This window comes from Primulina eburnea, chromosome 15 (assembly GCF_022965805.1).
Source record: "Primulina eburnea isolate SZY01 chromosome 15, ASM2296580v1, whole genome shotgun sequence".
Classification (NCBI taxonomy): Eukaryota; Viridiplantae; Streptophyta; class Magnoliopsida; order Lamiales; family Gesneriaceae; genus Primulina; species Primulina eburnea.
In genome coordinates, this window is record NC_133115.1 from 36,199,771 (window position 1) to 36,220,220 (window position 20,450).

Below are 20,450 nucleotides of genomic sequence, written 5' to 3' on the forward strand. Positions count from 1 at the left end.
TTTGAAACATAATTTTTTTTTTCTTCTTGAGTTCGGCTTGAAATGATGTTTAAGTTCGAGTTCGGCTTGAAATGTTCGAATATAATCACGAGCTATTCGAACTATTTCTCAGACATTAAGGTACGAAGATGAACATTCGAAAGCTAGAAAAATTTGGAAGGCTTGAAATGCATGTATATTTAATATATAATTATATTATATTATATTATATTATATTAATAAAATATTAAAGTTCGCGAGTCGGACAAAATATTTTTTACTCGAGCTCGGCTAAAAAAAATTCAAACATATTTGAATTCCTGTCACGAACTACCGGACAAAATTTTTTTTACTCGAGTTCGCTAAAAAAATTCAAAATTAGTTAATTAGTTTACGACCCTCGTCCTAACTAACTCCCGCCGTTGCCTAAATCAAATCCTCACAAATTTCACATCTACTTACCAAGTCTCCATCACACATTTAAATTGACTAGCAAAAAAACAAGTGTATCCGCACTTGAACCTTATATTCTAAATAACTAAAAAATAAATTAATAGTAAAAATATTTTTAATTTTTGCATAACGTGATCAAATCCATCAAACAACATTTCGTTCGGAAAAAGATAGATCAAAACAAATTATAAGAATTTGGAATAATGATATATCAGATTAAGGACTAAATTGAACTAAAATAACAATACAAATACAATGATTTGAATTGATTAAGCAATATAAGAATGTAAAATTATATGAATATATTTTAATTAATTAAGCAGTATAAGAGTGGAAGAAAAAAATTTAGTATATATTGTTGATATTTATCTACTCATTACATCAATTAATTGATAAATATGTTCATAAAATGTAAAAATTACATCTTGAAAATCTAAAATAATACTTGTAATTTGGAATAATTAAGAACGTGTGACAAAAATGTCATTGTATTATTGTTATGATTGAGTACTATTTGATAATATATAAATATGAGGAGACTTAAATAAAATAGAATTTATGAGAGTAATTAAAACAATTAATCATTCAATTAATTTTATTTATTATCAAAATTAGTGGGAAAAAACTAATGAAAAAATTGATTGATTTTCTACATATTTCTCTCTCATTTTAGCAATTGTACAACAATATTTTTCTAACATCATATCATCCAATGTATGTGGATTAATGATTCATTTGTCCACACTTTTATAGGTACTTCTTATTCAACTTTATTAATTTTTTATTACTATTATTCAAATTCACAATTAAATTTAGATTTACAATATATTATATTTGTTCATGCATTAAGAAATTAATAGTTTGACAAAATAAATTTAAAATTTTGATTAAATATAATTTTAGTTTCAATTCAAATTGTTTATTTAATTTAAAAGTAATAATGATTATTTTAATTTTTTAATTTTTCAATTGTCAATATTTAATTTAAAATTTATTTGAATGACTCTTCGTTCAAAGCACTCACATACTTTATCATAAATCCTTCATATATATATAATTTTTTGAAGTTTTTTTTAAATCTAATTATATTAAAATTTATTTTTAATAATTCATTGAATGAATTCAAATGATAGTGAAATAGAACAATAACTAACATTTATTATCAAAATTAGTGGAAAAAACTAATGAAAAAATTGATTGATTTTCTACATATTTCTTTCTCATTTTAGCAATTGTACAACAATATTTTTCTAGCATCATATCATCCAATGTATGTGGATGAACGATTCATTTGTCCACACTTTTATAGGTATTTCTTATTCAAATTTATTGATTTTTTATTACTATTATTCAAATTCACAATTAAATTTAGATTTACGATATATTATATTTGTTCATGCATTTAGAAATTAATAGTTTGACAAAATAAATTTAAAATTTTGATTAAATATAATTTTATTTTCAATTCAAATAGTTTTATTTAATTTAAAAGTAATAATGATTATTTTAATTTTTTAATTTTTTATTTGTCAATATTTAATTTAGAATTTATTTGAATGACTCTTCGTTCAAAGCACTCACATACTTTATCATGAGTCCTTCATATATATAATTTTTTGAAGTTTTTTTAAATCTAATTATATTAAAATTTATTTTTAATAATTCATTGAATGAATTCAAATGATATTGAAATAGAACAATAACTAACATAATTAATTTAATTTATAATTTAAATGAAAGACCAAGAAAGTTATTAAAATGAAAAAAAATAATTGATATTAATAATCAGTAATTTTAATAGTATTTTTTAAAAAAATAGCTCAAACATTTAAAAACGTGGAGATGACTTATTTGCTACATATAAATTAAAATATGAATATAATTAAAATGAAAAAAATAATTGATATTAATATTAAGTAAATTTTTTAATAGTATGTTTATTTAAAATTAGCACAAACATTTAAGAACATGTTGAAGAAAGTCAAAAACACAAAATAATATACATAAAATATGGTTAATTAGTATTAATTATTAATTAATGAATTAAATGTGAAATTACCACATATGTTACCTAATAATAAAAATAAATAAACATGTGAAGGGTAATAATGTCCGTTCACAATGAGAAAACTTTTCTAGGTTAATTAGTATTAATTATTAATTAATGGACTAAATGTGAAATTACCACATATGTTACCTAATAATGAAAATAAATAAACATGTGAAGGGTAATAATATTCGTTCACAATGAGAAAATTTTTTTACTATCCACATTTTTATAGGTATATAGATATAGATAGATTATAAACCCAATTGCCCGTACAACATTTAATACCTATGTACATGGTCTAACACATTTTGGTTAGAACCCCGTGAGATGCGAAGAAAGGTCCATCTCAGTTTTTTTTTTGGTTTCCAAATCATTGCCTTTAAATCCGTCTAATACGCAAGAAAATTTGTCTTTTTTGCAATTTTAGTCTTCTTTTCTACGTAGTTTTGACATGACATTGTGACATAGACGTCTAATGCACAAGAAGGAAAAGCTAAAGCTGACTAAAAAAGAGACAAATAAATAAAATTGAAATTTAACAATGTAATTTATACAAATTTCGAAGAATGGTAATTTTTCCTGTCACTAATTATACCATATACCAGGTTGGTACCTAGTAGCAATGCTATAATAATAGAATGAAGCCTCGTGGGTTTGACATTTTTGAACGGAGAGTGATTTGATAAAACTCGCACACAGTGCACAACATGCCATCGTACTTTTTGCATGTGAGCCCTACACCGATGTGCGTGAAAGGCATTATTAAGTCAGTAGGTATACATCACATCTTAGCAACCCAAAAACGAATTGCTTTGGAAACGACGATTGTTATTAAGACAACCTGGAATGTAATAAACCGTACAAAAGATAATGATATGATATTCATTTTAATAATTTTTATTAAACAAAACAAAACAAAACAAAACAGAGCGATTCAAACACGAAAAATAGTTGCACTTAATGGGCACACGAGTCCATATATTTGTGGGTACATATATACGAGAAATGCAAATACCACATGATTTCTGTGGTACTTGCATGTAAAAATGGTCATATTTTGATCATTGATCTTGTTAAGATCGAAACTTAGACATAACTCAACCCCAAAAGCTAGTTCAAGAGGGGAGGATTGTCCAAGCCAATATATTCAACTCTCAAAATATATCCAACCGATGTGGGACAATTAACACACCCCTCTCACGTCCAGGAATGAACATCTGGAGCGTGAAGTTTATAAATGACCCAATTATGGGCAGAACGGGTGGCCTAATTATAAGCAGTCCAACAACACATTACGGTGGAATCTGGCTCTGATACCATGTTAAGATGGGAACTTGGACCTAACTCAATCCCAAAAGTTAGTTCAAGGGGAGAGGATTGTCCAAGCTAATATATTCAACTCTCAGGATATTTATCCAATCGATGTGAGATAATTAACAGATCTTATATTTAGGTATAATTAATGTTACATAGAATTGGGTTTTCTTGATAATTTATGAGAAGTAGGTCTGGGTAAAGATCTCGATGTCAAATTTAATGAGTTAAATTGACAGTTTTAGATTAGGGGCCAACCTATATATTACCTATAGGCCAGAAATTAACTTTATTGGTTCAATAAACCGTAGATTAGATGGAAATCCTACAGAACTCGGAGCTTTCTATGGCTAAAGCTAAACAACGGTTGCAAAAACTTTAATTTTTTAATTACTTTATTATTTGAAACTGACATTAAACCCGTTATTTAAAGTGTATAGTAATAAATATATATTGTCCTATTATTGGGAAATTGACGGAATGACGGCGGCGTCGCGCTGGGTTGCAAGCTGGATAAATGAATTTTTTGTAAATTCTCATACTATTTAAATTGATTATTCTTGAAAAACCACTTATTTTAAAAATGTTTTCGCAAGTACTTCAATTATCTACGCTATTAATTTATTTTTTTTGTAATTTAAATGCTATTTCTATATTTATGGATAAAATTATGAAACAATTAAAAAAACCTAAACATAAAATATATTATCTTTAGCATATTTAAAGCATGGTTATATTTGTTCTTAAAAACATTATTATATTTCTATTTTTTGAATGTTTTTTGATTTTAACATAGTTCTCTCCCTACGGCTTATTAATTAAAAGATCAGAGAGTAGGAATGAAATTATTGTCACTATATTCCATAATATTTTTTATTTCAAATTTTATTTTAGGATAATTTCATTCAAAACATCGTATAAAAATGTTATGATACGTTGAAAAAAGTTACCTAGGCTTTGAACTGCGTATAAATAAATGTAAGAACATATTTCAAACTATTAAATTTTTACACGAGCTTTTATGTAACGTATATGAAAAAATCGTGGCACAAAGATTTTACCTTATGATGTGATCTAATATATATATATATATTATATATATATATATATATATATATATATATATATATATAAAGTCGGTCAGTTGAATCTCTTTTTAGGGTAATGTGATTTTCCCAACTTTGTATATATCAAACAATCTATATTTATTTTTATTTGAACTTTATGTATTATATTGAATATAAAAGTTTGGAAGTCAAAGCTATCTTCTGTCAAATATATATATATGTGGGTATTTTATATAATGCCAACAAGGAAATAAGTATTTTATCAAGGGTTTGGAATTGGTGAGCTTCTTATCCGCCAATGTTGGTTCATCGTTCCTCAAAATATAAATGAAAATTAATTATCTTGGATTAAAAAACCGATTGGGTATGAAAAGTCGATCCAGAAGTTGACATAAGACATAGTTGTCAATCGTGCAATTGCAAAGATTCTTTGACAAAGCAAATGTTGCCAATTCGTGTCTCTTCCTCTTTGTTGTCATCTATAAATATTATATTTAAATAAGATATATATGCATTATTTTTCACATTTATAATTAGAGTTGATCTCAAGTGAGACCGTCTCACGGATCATAATCTGTGAGACGGGTCAACCCTACACATATTCAATTACGATCCGTGAGACCGTCTCACACAAATTTTTGCTTTATAATTATTGAATCCCAAAGAAACCACGGAGCCATCCTAACTCGTTGTCTTTATTATGTATTAAATCCATGATTGAATTAGTAAAATAATGGAAAAATAAATATATACAAAGATTTTTTTCTTGAGAAAAAGATATGTAAATTGATACATCAAACAAATATATATCGACAAAAACTTGTGTGAGACGGATCTCTTATTTGAATCATCCATGAAAATGTATTATTTTTTATGCTAATTGTGAATATGGGTAGGGTTGACCCGTCTCACCGATTAGTATCCGTGAGACGGTCTCACATGAAACTCACTCATATATATTTGGGTTCTCAGATACCCGGGTTAACATTTTCTAGCCGACCAGACTAAATATAATCGGGTTCGGGTCGACGAATTACCCCAAAAAATGAATTAGATCGAGATCAGATCGAATATCGAATTGCCACCTCTTTGCAACATGTCCGCGGATACACTAGTTACATAGAAAGAGGTAGTTAGCTAGGTTGTAGGACCATTCTAATCTCGTGCAATTAAGTTGGTGATAATTGAGAGAAGATCGAGACTTAAATCTCACAAGCGACATCAGTAAATCAACTACCTTATTAAATTGGTAGGAGGTAATTAATACTGCTATTATTTTCCCAACAACTCATTACTTCATTATTATTATAATTAATGCTCTTTTTTTCCAAAATATAATTAATTTTTTTGTTCCTCTAAAATATATTGTCAAATATTAATATATATTATTATTATATTATCTACTCTATGACGAATATATCTCAATTATTAAATACATTAATGGTGTGAAGTAATAGAAAACATTACAGCCAACATGTAAGCGTGGATCATTTGTACTTTGTATTGCTACCAAACAAATACCATTAAAACCGAATCATTCCCAACCCCTTCATTGGAATTTTCCTCCTCAGTTTTCTGCCAATCAGAGTGGCTATGTAATAATTTTTATATCTATAAATAAATTAGTATAATTATAATTTGAGTTGAAACTTGAACATCGAGGGAAGGCTGCTTGCACGTGAACGCCATCAATATTTCATTTCCCGAAGCGATACATACCACGAACCTGATCTATTGTCATCTGTAGCTCACTTTTCTTCTATATTATAATCATAAATTCTGATAATTATTAGATAATACACTATTTTATGTGATATGAAAACAGTGTAGTTCACTAATTTTCATCAGTCGTCAATTCTTTATTTTTGTTTTTGCATGGATTAGTCTTTGTGTTAATGATGAATAATTCAAGTGCAAGGGATGTGGAATAAAATGGGACTCTTGCTGTCATTCCGGATTTGGCTGCTTCTCCTTAAATTTCCAAATAACATACATGCATGGATTCATGATTTTCTCCCCCATACTGATCAAATCACTTTCGGCCTTTCATACAAATGGATTGATTTTGTGCGAATCCTCGACTCGATCCATGAAAAAGTATAATCGGATGGTCCATGTTTCGTCAAAGTATATGTAGGGTTCACACGTTAGATCTCATTTACAAAAGAAACTTAAACGAGTCATTGATATATAGTTAGTGGAAATCCTTGCTGCTATGTTAAGTTAAATTACATTTGTTAAATATGAATTCTCAAAGTTCGAAGACACAAGGTGGAACTAATAATCATCCGTGATTATATTGCATTAATTTCCACATTGACATATTCGTGATTCTGTCAACTAATAAACAAATCCATTTATTCGAAATATTTAATTATTTCACTTATTAATAATAATTAAAGATATGATATATATGCGTAACATGTAGAGTACGTGAGAAGCACTTTACGAGGTTAACTCACTTGAACTGCATTAAAAAAATCAAATGATATATGCCACTTGACTTTAAAAAAAATATATTAATTAGGATCGATTAAACACAGAGAATGAGACACTTTTCTCATCTGTATGATCAAGAATAAAAAAAAAAAAAGAGACAAGATTCAAGAATTGATATCTTTGCGTAAAATTTAATTTTGAATTTTTTTTTAAATGAGATTTTACAGGCTCCATGGAAATTATGCCTTTTTTTTTTGTAACAATACCTTGTAATAATAATAATAACAATAAAATAATGATTATATTTTGATTAGATAACATGGCTGGTAGGATATATAATAACATAGTAAGAGCTATAGTTTTATAATTTGTAAATAGTTATTAACTTCTTATTATTATTTAAAACAAAAATATAAGCTATATATAAAAATTTAAAATTATTAATATTTAGATGTGATATTGATATTAAAAATCCATTAATAATATGATATTGTATCTTGTAAATCCATCCCATATTAAATATATTTATATAGTCGGATCCATCAATTCATAATAAAAAATAAATTTTATGTCATGATATTAATTCGTGAGATGAATCATATATAAATTTATGTGTGTGTATATATATATAAACCATGACAATTAAGTGACAGCTATGCTTATTGACATATTAATTATTACTCGATGCAAAATCCCCAGCTTTCTTTTGTCTTATTTGTGGGGAAGACCACTGGGGTCTCATCTAATCTAATCTAATCTAAATTTCTCTACTATATAGCCATAAAAATTTTAAAAATAGTAACGAGTAATTAATTGGCAAAGAGATCAAAAATAAAATTTGTCTACTCTCAAGAAAATGGGAGAACCGGAGACCCTTCCTAAAATTCTTTCATCACGTAGCAGTGGAACAAGACGAAGCACCGATTCTAACTCACCTGAATTCGAGTTTTGTATGCTTCGGAACCCATCTTCTCCTCAGCCAAATATCCTCTCTGCCGATGAGCTCTTCTCCGACGGTTTCCTCCTCCCCCTGCACCTCCTCAACCTATCCGATGACCCTACTCATCCGCATACGATGAGTGCTACACCTGAAGAAACCGGATCGGATCAATTCCAGGAGAATCAAGATTCGATATTAATTGAATCGGCTGACCTGTCAGCCAATCCTTCGTTCACTTCCTCAAAGCGTTGGATGGATATTTTTAAGAAAGGCGAAAAGAAAAGCTCGAGTTTATTCAATGGCGTGAATGCAGATGATAGTAGTAAAGGTAAGGATATTAAAAGTAACAGTAAAGAGAAGAAGCGAGAGAAGAAGAATGGTGTTGGTTCGAGTAAAGGAGTAAGCGCCGCGGAGTTGAATATAAACATATGGCCTTTCTCGAGGAGTATATCTGCCGGAAACAGCGCAGCTCGCCCACGATCGGCGGTCGCAACTAGGAAAGTGAGTAGCGCACCTTGCTCTAGGAGCAACTCGCGGGGTGAGTCAAAGTCCAGGAAATGGCCTAGCAGCCCGAATAGAGCCGGAGTTCACTTGGGAAGAAGCAGTCCTGTTTGGCAGGTTCGCCGCGGCGGAAGTGGGCGGAGGTCGGCTACCTTCGTGAAGAATCCTCAAAAGGGCATCTGCAAAAATGGGAATGACAGCTGTTGGAGAACACCCCCTGCTGAATCCGTCGGTGGACGTTCTAATAAAGCTAGAGTTTTGAGTTTAAACGTCCCCATGTGCATTGGCTACCGACAGCAATTGAGCTGTAGAAGTGATGAAAATAGCGCCGTCGCTGTTTCCACCGCGCTTACTGGTGGTAATGTCGGCGGCGATGGAGTTCGTGGTGGTTATTTATTCAACATCCGAAGTCTATTTTCCAAGAAAGTATATTAAGCCTTTTTATTGATTTACCATAAATTTCTCGACATTTTCCCTGTATGTCCAAAATATTATTCATAATTATTTTATGTCTAAAATTGTGAGATTTGACTAGTTGTTGATGGTATATCAAACGACGAGCTAGGAAAAATGTCCTGAATTTGAGAGAGATCAGATATATATGTATATTGTATGTTGTGTTTTGTATGTATTTATCCTTTTTTGGCATTTTGTAATAGATTGATTGAATCTCTTTAAATTTTAATAATGTGACTGCCTATATAGATGTATATTATAATAATTATATATTTCATCAAATGTCATAAGAAGCAGTGAATAATGTGCATAAGAAATGTTGTATGATTTTAAAAAAAAAAAAGACAAATGTTATATGATGAATCATGCCGCGTTGCGTTGAGTTGCTTCCTTTATTTATTTATTTATGATTCATTCAATTTATAATAAAATAATATCAATATTATGATATTATTATTATTACATAAAGATATTATTCGTTGTAGGCCTTCTCATATATCTAGCCCGGGATAATATTTTAATTATTTCTATGAGCCCAATTATTAAATAGGGCCTTCCCTTGCTGCATCAAAAACTCCTTTCTCCAGTGACCCATTTACAATTCTTTGCCATCACTGCCTTTTATTTTCCCCTTACTTTCTGTTGGTATTTTGGGTACTTACGGAAGGAGGCTACCAAAGGCCGATCTGGGATGGGGTATGGTTAAGGGATTGAATTATTCAATAGTTAATTTCGGTTTTGGATTGAGTTGCACTCTCAACATAGTAAATTACTAAATTCAGAATCTGATATCATATAAGGCTGATTAGGTGATAATCCGGAACCACTTTAATTGGATTTGGATCCTCTACAGTATTGAAAACACAGCATTTAGTGTTGTGCACTTTTTACATGAAATGATCACGTGATCATCTTGTAGATATCACACCATATGAGATAAATTTAAAAAGTTGACAGATTAAACGAGATGATCACATGATCATCTCGTGTAAAAAGTGCACAGTACCAAGTGTTGTGTTTTCACCACAGCAGAAGATCCAAATCCAGTTTAATTGGGTCTTGAACTAGTTTGATCTGGTCGAGTAACATGCCTATCTTATTACGATGAAACCAATTGATTCACCCATATATATGAATTAATTTCTTGATACGTTATTACCTGTATTTTTTTTCAAAATCTTAGAATAAAATTAAATCATAGAGTTGATTGATGTTGAGTATTTGCCAAGAGTGGCAGAAGTATTGTTGTTGAATCAAAAAATATTAATTTTGTTAGTGCATGTGGATGCACGAGCCACTCAAGATTTTATGGTGGCCATTTAATCCATGTTCTCTCTATAGATGCCTAATTGCCTATGCATGTAAAGCCTAAGTAACTTTGATAAAGGAAAAATGCAAGGAATATCAATTATCGACCATCTTTACGAGACATGATAAAGAATGGTTTAAAAATACTATTTATCATATGATGGTCTCAAAAATGCATTCGCAATGTGTTATATATTTGTAAGAGTTTATTATAATTGCTTATGAGCTTCTAGCTAATTAAATATTTAGAAATTGTATGTAGAAGTTAAAAATCACTTAAAATAATTTCTTGCAAACACATAGCAAGTATTTCATATTCCAGTTCATTCAAAATCACTTGAAAATTGAAAAGAAAATTTTATTCTTTCATATTCCAGTTAATTTATGATTTTGCATTTCTAGATTATGAAATCTTGCTTGATTTATTTCTAGATTATAAGATCCCGATTGATTTATGTCTAGATATTACATGATTTTTTAAATATGATTTTTATCTCCAAGATATTTTATCATTGTTAAAAAAAGTTGGCGAAAGCTTGTGTGAGACGGTCTCACGGGTCGTATTTATGAGACGAATCTCTTATTTGGATCACCCATGAAAAAGTGTTACTTTTTATTGTGAATATGGGTAGGGTTGACCCGTCTCACAGATTATGATCCGTGAGACGGTCTCACATAAAACCCACTCTAAAAAGTTTTATCCCTAATGACAATCTTGTTTCCATATTTTCTAGTACTCTTTTATAGAAGTATTTCTAGGTCAAGCAAGTGATATATATACATAGAGGTTGGACAGCCGCAGTGGGTGTAGAGAGGCTTTTCAGAGCGTTGGACAGAGTGCTTTTTACATAGAAGAAATTAGAAGAGTCCAACATATATTTGCTCTACAATTTTTTTGTGATCATGTGATCACTTTGTTGTGGAGAGGAGCTGCGGGAGTTTTTGGGAGTGCATGTAAAGGTCGGCAGAAGAGTTAATGCATAGAAGAAAAAATACAAGAGCCGAACCTATTTTGATGAGACATTTTTGTGTGATCGGGTGATCACTTTAAAGCGCATGAGAGCTGCTGAAGTTTGTCTCTGAACACACTCACAGTTCAGAGTTGAAGATTTTTATGTTGAAGAATTTGTATGATTGAATCACGGATTTACCGTGCTGCCGATTGGTATTGACAACACTCAAGAACAACACTGACGTAGAGTGTTGATCGAGTGGTTTCGTTTGGTTTTAAGCAATACGTGTTTGTTTTATACATCTAGATTTGATTTGTGTTTTTTTTTTTTTTTGCATATTTTAATTCCTTGGAGTGTCAAGGAATTTATTTTTGTTATTTTCACTAGTATTGTTTTGGTGTAAACGATTTACATATTTTTCTAATGAAATTTTTTCCATGAGATATCGCACAAATATTCGTACTCGTGCATAATTTAAAACTTGTGTTTATTTATTAAAATTATATATATGTGTTAATAATTAATTTCCGCTGCATGTTATGTGCTCGTGTCGACAACACCAAAGTACAACACTAACTTCTGATACACACATGATAAAATTTTAATTTCTTGTACGTTTATAAGCAACAATCCTTTCAAAAACCATAAACAAATCTGTTAGGAAGTACCGATATTTTTCCTGACGCGACTCATCCGATGTCTAAGTCAGACAACATGTTGTGTAAAAAATATTGTGTATCTTATACTGTTATATCTTGATCTTTATTGATCTGACTCAGAAAAACAGGATGACATGATAAAATATGTCGATATATCACACGACAATTCAATCAATTATTTTAAGGGTGCCATCGTTTTAATATTATCATGAAAATTTAACGCTTTGATATAACCTAAATCTAATTGCATCGCGCAACAGTAGTTTGGGCATCCATAGTGACACGGATTAGACGAGAAAAAGCAACATGTTGTCGGCCAAAAGATGTACCCTCCATTGATTTGTATGCCTATCTTCAAGATTTTGATCATCTAGGCTTAATCAAATACTAGTGATTCGATGTACACCGCAACCCGAACAATAATATATGGCAAAAATTTGTGTGAGACGGTCTCACGGATCGTATATGTGAGACGGATTAATCTCTTATTTGGGTCACCCATTCAAAAATATTATTTTTTATGTTAAAAGTATTACTTTTTATTGTGAATATGTGTATGGTTGACCTGTCTCACAGATTATAATCCGTGAGACGGTCTCACATGAGACCTACTCATAGTATTAATATTAAAAATATAAAAAGACAACGAGCAAAGAATAATTAGTAAAATAACTAAAAATAAGGGTGTTAACTGTAATTTTGAAGTGATCGTACCAAGTTAGTTACAATTAATAAGAAATAAGGAGTTGATATATATTAATTATTTTTTAAAAAAATCATATTTGATATTAATTAATATGTTGATATATATTAATTAATACTAGAGTTGATATATATTAATTAATTTCTTAAAAAATCATATTTGAGAGTGGATTAATTTATACATAATTTAATAAGGAGTCTTGTCAAGTTGAAGGAATAAAATGGAGTGATGGGCTTGCTTTTTTACACTCCTTGGAGAAACGATAAAATACACAAGTGCAAATTTGGAAAAAGTGGGTCGTGTCCGTAGAACAACATTATTTTGTTCGACCTTCAGTTTTTTTTATTTACTTCGACGCCGTTGAATTTATATATTCATTCTTTCTCTAGATTTATTAAATTATTGGGTCGTGTCGGTTAGTTTATGTTAGACTTTAATTTTTCGTTTCTAATTAAATATTGTTTTTACGTGAAAATATAAGATATTTAAAATATGAGGTATCTTATTGAATTAATTGTTAAAACTGGGAAATAATTTTTTATTAACTGGTGTGATTTTGAGTTTTTGTCTGTTAAGTTTAAAACTTTGGTTTTTCCTGAATTAATTTTTATATTTCGATTATTTTGATCTCATTTTTGACGCGAAGTCTGTCAAAGAAGTAATTTTCCATACCAGTTCAACTTTTTCGATTTCATATCAGTATTTTTCATCGTCGTATAATAATATGAACCAAAATAACAATAAATAAAAAAGTAATGTATCAAAACCAAATATAAAAAATGTAGTGAACTTTAACTCAAAATCGAAAAATTAGTAAACAAAAAGTATAATGTTCCCTATTACAATTATCATATTAACTAACAAACCATGTGATAAAAGTACCAACAGTATAAATCTATTTTGAACACATCCCACTTTAATGATTACCCATATAATTTTATTAAACAAAATGTCACTTCATTCGACCTATATTACAATAAAGCTTATATAGCCAGAAAAGGGTAAATTTGAAAAAAATACATCTGTCCATATTTACTTTAAGATTCAGTACCTAAATGATTTTTTTTACAAATCAGTACCTGACACACATTATAAATTAGTTTTAACTACCTAAAAAGATAAATTTACTTTTTTGCCCTTTTATTATTTAAATAAAGATATAATTTTATCCGCCAAATTAATTGTGTGTTTTCCATCTACCAAAGTATTAGTACATATTATGAGGTTCCAGATACTTGATTGTGTTATTTGAATATTACAAATGTGTAAAAAAATATTATATTTTTGAAAAATCACCTTAAATTCAATCATTATTGGTTTTTCATTTAAAATTCATTATAATGAATTATTCATGTCATTTTATTTTTAAAAAAATATACTTCTTCACTCATCATGAAATAAGATTAAGTACTTATTTGACATATAAAGTATCTATTTTGAAGTTTCAGATATTTGATTTGGCTCTTTAAATACTTCAAATGTGTAAGAAAATACTGGATTTTCGAACGATCACCATAAATTCAGTCATTGTTTGTCTTTTCATGAAAGGTGTATTTGGATGACATATTCATCTCATTTAATATTTTTTTGTAAAAAAAATCAAATTCCAAACTTAGCATGTAAATTTTAAAATACTTAGTTTTACTTGAGAAATACCTATTTTGAGTTTGCAAATATTTGAATTCGTAAATGAGATACTCACAATATGTATTAAAATATTGGATATTCGAATAGACAAAGTAAATTCACCAAGTATTGGTATTTCAATGAAAAATGCATTTTGATGACATATTTATCTCAATTAATATTTTTTAGTTAAAAAAATTCTCAAATAAACATGAAAATTTTAAATTATTTAGTTTTACTTGATAAGTACCTAATTTGAGTTGTCAAATACTTGATGTCGTAATTGGATATTCGAATAAGCAACGTAAGTTCTCAAAGAGTCCAAGTGTTGGTATTTCCATAAATATGCATTTGGATGATAAGTACCTAATTTGATTTTGTAAATACTTGATTTGATATAGAAGATACTCATAATATGTAATAGAATACTGAATATTCAAATATGCAACGTAAGTTTACCAAGTGTTGGCTTTTCATGAAAGATGCATTTGGATGACATATTCATCTCATTTAATATATATTTTGTAAATAAAAAAATTCTCAAATAAGCATAAAATTTTTAAAGTACTTAATTTTACTTGAAAAATACCTAATTTGAGTTGGAAAATACTTGATTTCGTAAATGATATCTTTATAATATGTATTCAATATTGGATATTCGAATATGCAAAATAAATTCTCTAGGTGTTGGTATTTCCATGGAATATGCATTTGGATGAGAAGTACTTAATTTGAGTTTACAAATACTCGATTTGGTACATGTGATACTCATAATATGTAATAGAATACTGGATATTCGAATATGCAACGTAAGTTCATCAAGTGTTGGTTTTCTATGGAAGGTTCGTTTGGATGACATATTTATCTCATTTAATATATTTTTTGTAAAAAAAAAACCAAACAAACAAATTCTCAAATAAACATGAAAATTTTAAAGTATTTAGTTTTACTTGAGAAGTACATAATTTCATATTGCAAATACTTGATTTGGTACGTGAGATACTCATAATATGTAATTCGAATATGCAACGTAAGTTCACCAAGTGTTGGTCTTTCTATGAAAGATGCATTTGGATGACATATTCATCTCATTTAATATTTTTTTTATAAAAGAAAAAACAAATTCTCTGATAGACTTAATTTAATTGTGGTGTTGATAGTCAAAACCAGTTGATCTCGTTAGTAAACCAGAAGAACATATAAAAACAGAAGTTCTCGTATCATCTTAACAGAGCAGTACTCTTCGTGTACTTATCATATTAGAAAAACAGAAGCAAAACTTGACTTTTGCTAAATCAAAACCTATCGGTCATATATTAAATGCTACCGTTACTTTACCAAGTACGAGTATTAAATGCATCAGTAATGCTGAACAAAGTCATTTAATACGTTTTACCAAATGTGGTATGAAACAAGACTTATTGTTCTGAAGCTTTTTGCATGAACTTTTTTAGGTAATAAAGCTGATCCTATCAGATGTCAAAGAAGCCGTTTCATATATAGACGTTGGATTCAAGACTTCTATAAATACACAAGATCAACGACGTTTATAGGTTACCGAAACAACGTTTACATTCTCCTATATACGAACGTCGATTTGAGCACTCAGACTTACTTATCATCTTCAAAGCTCAATATTGACACCATCAAATGATAATCGAATTTGAGTATTTAAATGGTAAAATCAAATATTTGTGGACTTGTATTAGCTATTATTTGTATTAATTTAGGTATCACATTATATACTTCTCAAGTAAAAATAAGTATTTTAAAATTTCAATACTTAGTTGAGAATTTGTTTTTTTTTCACAAATAAAATATTAAATGAGATGAATATGTCATCTAAATGCACTTTCAAGGAAAGATAAACACTTGATGAGCTTACGATACATATTCGAATATCCAGTATTCTATTACATATTATGAGTATCTCATGTAACAAATTAAATATTTACAATATCAAATTAGGTACTTCACAAATAAAAACAAATACTTTAAAAATTTTATGCTTAGTTGGAAATTTGTTTTTTCTTTTACAGAAAAAATATTAAATGATATGAATATGTCATCCAAATGCTTATTCCATGGAAATATCAATACTTGGTGAACCTACGTTGCCTATTCGAATATCTAGTATTTTAATACATATTATGGGTATCTCATTTACGAAATCAAGTATTTGCAAACTCAAAGTAGGTACTTCTCAAGTAAAACTAAGTACTTTAAAATTTTCATGATTAGTTGAGAATTTGTTTTTTTTTAAATTATTAAATGAGATAAATATGTCATCTAAATATATCTTCCATAAAAATACCAACACTTGATGAACTTACGTTGCTTATTCGAATATCCAGTATTTTAATACATGCATATTGTGAGTATCTCATTTACTAAATCAAGTATTTGAAAACTCAAATTAAAATATTTCTCATTTAGGGAGTAAAATAAAGTATAGGTAGACTCGAATTAGATATTTTTTGTACTAATTTAGGTATCACATTTTAACTTCACAAATGACACATCAAAAGTCACTCAATATTACTTGAAACTATATTTTTTTATATCCCAAAATAATCAAAATTTAGCCTTAAAAGGGTAAAATCAAGTATATGTGAAATCAAATTAGGTACCATTTGTACCAATTTAGGTAGCACGTTTTTTATTCACAAATCTCATCATCAAAAAATATTCAATATTATCTTCAAATTATATATTTTGACATACTCAATCGAATTTGAGTATTTAAAAGGTAAAATCAAGTGTTTGTGAACTCGAATTATATATTATTTGAATTAATTTATGCATCACATTTTTGCTTCACGAATATCATCATCGGTGTCACTTAATATTAACTTCAAATTATATTTTGGCATCCTCAAATAGTTGGATATGAGTATTTACGTGGTAAAATCATGTATTTATATACTTTAATCAGATACTCTTTGTACCAATTTAAGTATCACATTTTAACTTCACAAAGGACACAATCAAAAGTCACTTAATATTACTTGGAACTTAAGTATTTTCTTACACATTTGAAGTATTCAAATAGCCAAATCAAATATTGGAACCCGAAAATAGGTATTTTATCGATCAAAATAAGTAATTTTTCTAATTTAACAATGAGTGAGAAACTGTGTTTTTTCAAAAATTAGATTACATGAATAAGTCATCTTAATGTATTTTCAATGAAAATACCAACAATTATTGAATTTATTGTGATGGCTCGAAGATCCAGTATTTTTTTTACACATTTGGAGTATTCAAAGAGTAAAATCAAGCATTTGGAACTCCAAAATAAGCATTTTTTAAGTGAAAATAAATATTTAAACTTATTTCATGATGAGTGATGACCTATGTTTTTTTTTTTAAACTAAAATGACATGAATAAGTCATCTTAATGCATTTTTCATGAAAAGACCAACAATGACTGAATTTATGGTGAATGCTCGAAAATATAGTATTTTCTTATATATTTAGAGTATTCAAAGAGCGAAATCAAGTATCTGAAACCCCATAATAGGTACTTGGTATGTCAAAATAAGTATTTACTTTTATTCCATGATAATTGAGAAACAATACTTTGTTAAAATTATATTTTAAATGGAGAAAAATAATATAATTTTTGTTATAAAATAATATATTTATTTAAATAATAAAGTGTAAAAATGTAAAGTTTACTTTTTGGGTAGTTAAAACTAAATATATAGATCTGTTAGGTACTGATTTCTAAAAAATAATGGCTAGGTACTGAATTTTAATTGAAACATTGACAGAGGTATTTTTTGGAAATTTACCGGCCAGAAAATACTATCAAAGCAAATTATTCATATCATAAGTTTGATTTTCTTTATCAATTTTTTTTTCCAAATGAACTTATTTCACAAAATTTGTTCATTGTGATTTATCTGAATAGCGTTGATTTCAAGCTATTGCATTAATATGCACTAAAAATAGTTGCAGATTCATACATTATATTTAAAAAAATCAAATTTGCAAGTCCCAAAAAGCTAAACTAACTATATATTCTGATCATATGTATAATATGTGTATACACACACCATCCTGCATACGCGGAGAACAGATCTAGGGAAAGGATTTAGTGGGGTTAATGGGCCACTATCCCTGAATTATTTAGCAAGTAAAAAAATGAATGGTGGCGAGATCAAGTAATTTAATTAAAAATGTTCAATTTATAATAGCAATTAATGTATATGTTCCTCTGCTAAGCATGCAATCAAAAAGGGGTTTTGCTTTCTCATAATCTTCATAAAGCAAACATAAAACACCATCTTAACTCAAACAAACAAACAAACAAAAAAGTACTCTATCAATCTTATTTTACTCCAAAGGGTCTGGTAGTTTGGATGATTTTGAAATTATATTTATGTACACTGAATTAGAAAAGGTAATATAAGTTTGGTTATCTTTTATAATTCATTTTTTTACTGTACACCAATTATTGAATAAAATTTCAGCTATATTGGGTAATGTGAAAGTGGAATAAAAATAGAATATGTTTTTCTTGAAATATAGTAAAAATAGAATCTCGATTAAATAATTGAAAACTATTGTAGTTCTTCCTTTTGATTTATTTTATGGAGAGAGATTATATTTTTGATCACTTGTCTTGTATGTTATCTTTTATAATTGTTATATTATTGGAGAAACATTGATCTTAGTTCATTTTTTCTTCTTTCAATTTTAATCACTTTTCATCGATTCGTTGAAGTGATATCTAATACATCAACAATATTTGCCACCAACTCAACAAATTCCTGTAATACATCATCATTTTCTTGCATCTCGATGTTCCCTTTTATTAAAAAATAATACCAGAAAGTATTTGTACAAAATAATATCATTATCACATTTAAAATAATGTATAATACATTTGTAAATAGTTCGAATAATTGTAAATGAAACAATAATAATTTTTTTTAACAAAAATCTTTTAAACGATTTGGGAAAAAAAATTCTTTTAAACGATTTGAAAATTAATTTTATATTTAACATATATAAAATATACAATAAATAAATAAAATAAGATTGTGAATTTGAAAATGGCAACGAAAAAAAAAAGTTCGATTTGCTTTATAAAGAGACTGAGTTCACACTAGTGATGGACAAGACCTAAAAGCATATATATCTGTGTTGGACAAAACCAAAACCCTAGCTATCAATATATATATGTGTATATTATGCAATTTATATGTTAGCTGTAAATCTTAAAAAGATGAAGATGACGTCTTACAAGAGGTTTTAAGGCAGCTTTTTATGTATCCTTTCTGACCTTACATGCAACCCTTGAGACTCAACCAGAAACCCACTCTATGCCTATTGCTATGGCTATGGCCACCTACGTCTAAATAAATTTTAACCTTTTTGAATCTAATTCCAGTACTGCTAAATTCTTACTGTCTTCACCTCAATCAAGGGTGGAGCTGTCACTTAAGCCAACCTAATTTTCTGTTTTTTCATAAATAAGAATAATATAATAAAAATTCTAACATAATCAGTCCAATTTTGAACTTTTAAACACTTATTATAAATGAATAAATAGGAGTTTGGAAAATAAGATGTGCGAATATATTATTGAATTTAGTTACTAATTATGAGATGAAGTGGATCACGAATCATATATACTTTCATTAGGACCTATATAATAATATAATAAATAACCTCCAAAATATGATACAGCAGCGGATAAGACATGGAACTCGGCAGAAAAGACATTGCAAAATGTACTACATATATATATATAAAAATATGTTTGGTTACCGGAGCAAGTCACCAGGTGGGGGGAATGTTCTTCTTTCTGCAAATACACATCACATTTAATTAAATTGATTTCTTTATATTATAAATTACGCATTTTGAAGCTCCTAAACTCCATAGCCAGAGTACCTAATTAAAGTGGGGCACCAACCAATAACATAAAAATCACTATAATTTTCATTTAATTACAAGGCTGGTCAGAAAAGAAACATCATAATTTTTTT

The 20,450-nt window shown here is 28.4% G+C and overlaps 1 protein-coding gene across 1 annotated transcript; it reads left to right on the top strand.

Moving 5' to 3' along the window:
* Positions 1–8,158: 8,158 nt before the first annotated feature.
* On the top strand, positions 8,159–9,178 carry LOC140815700 (uncharacterized). The gene has a single exon (XM_073174765.1). It carries the CDS (start codon positions 8,159–8,161, stop codon positions 9,176–9,178), a length of 1,020 nt encoding a protein of 339 aa, XP_073030866.1.
* The last annotated feature ends 11,272 nt before the right edge of the window (positions 9,179–20,450 follow it).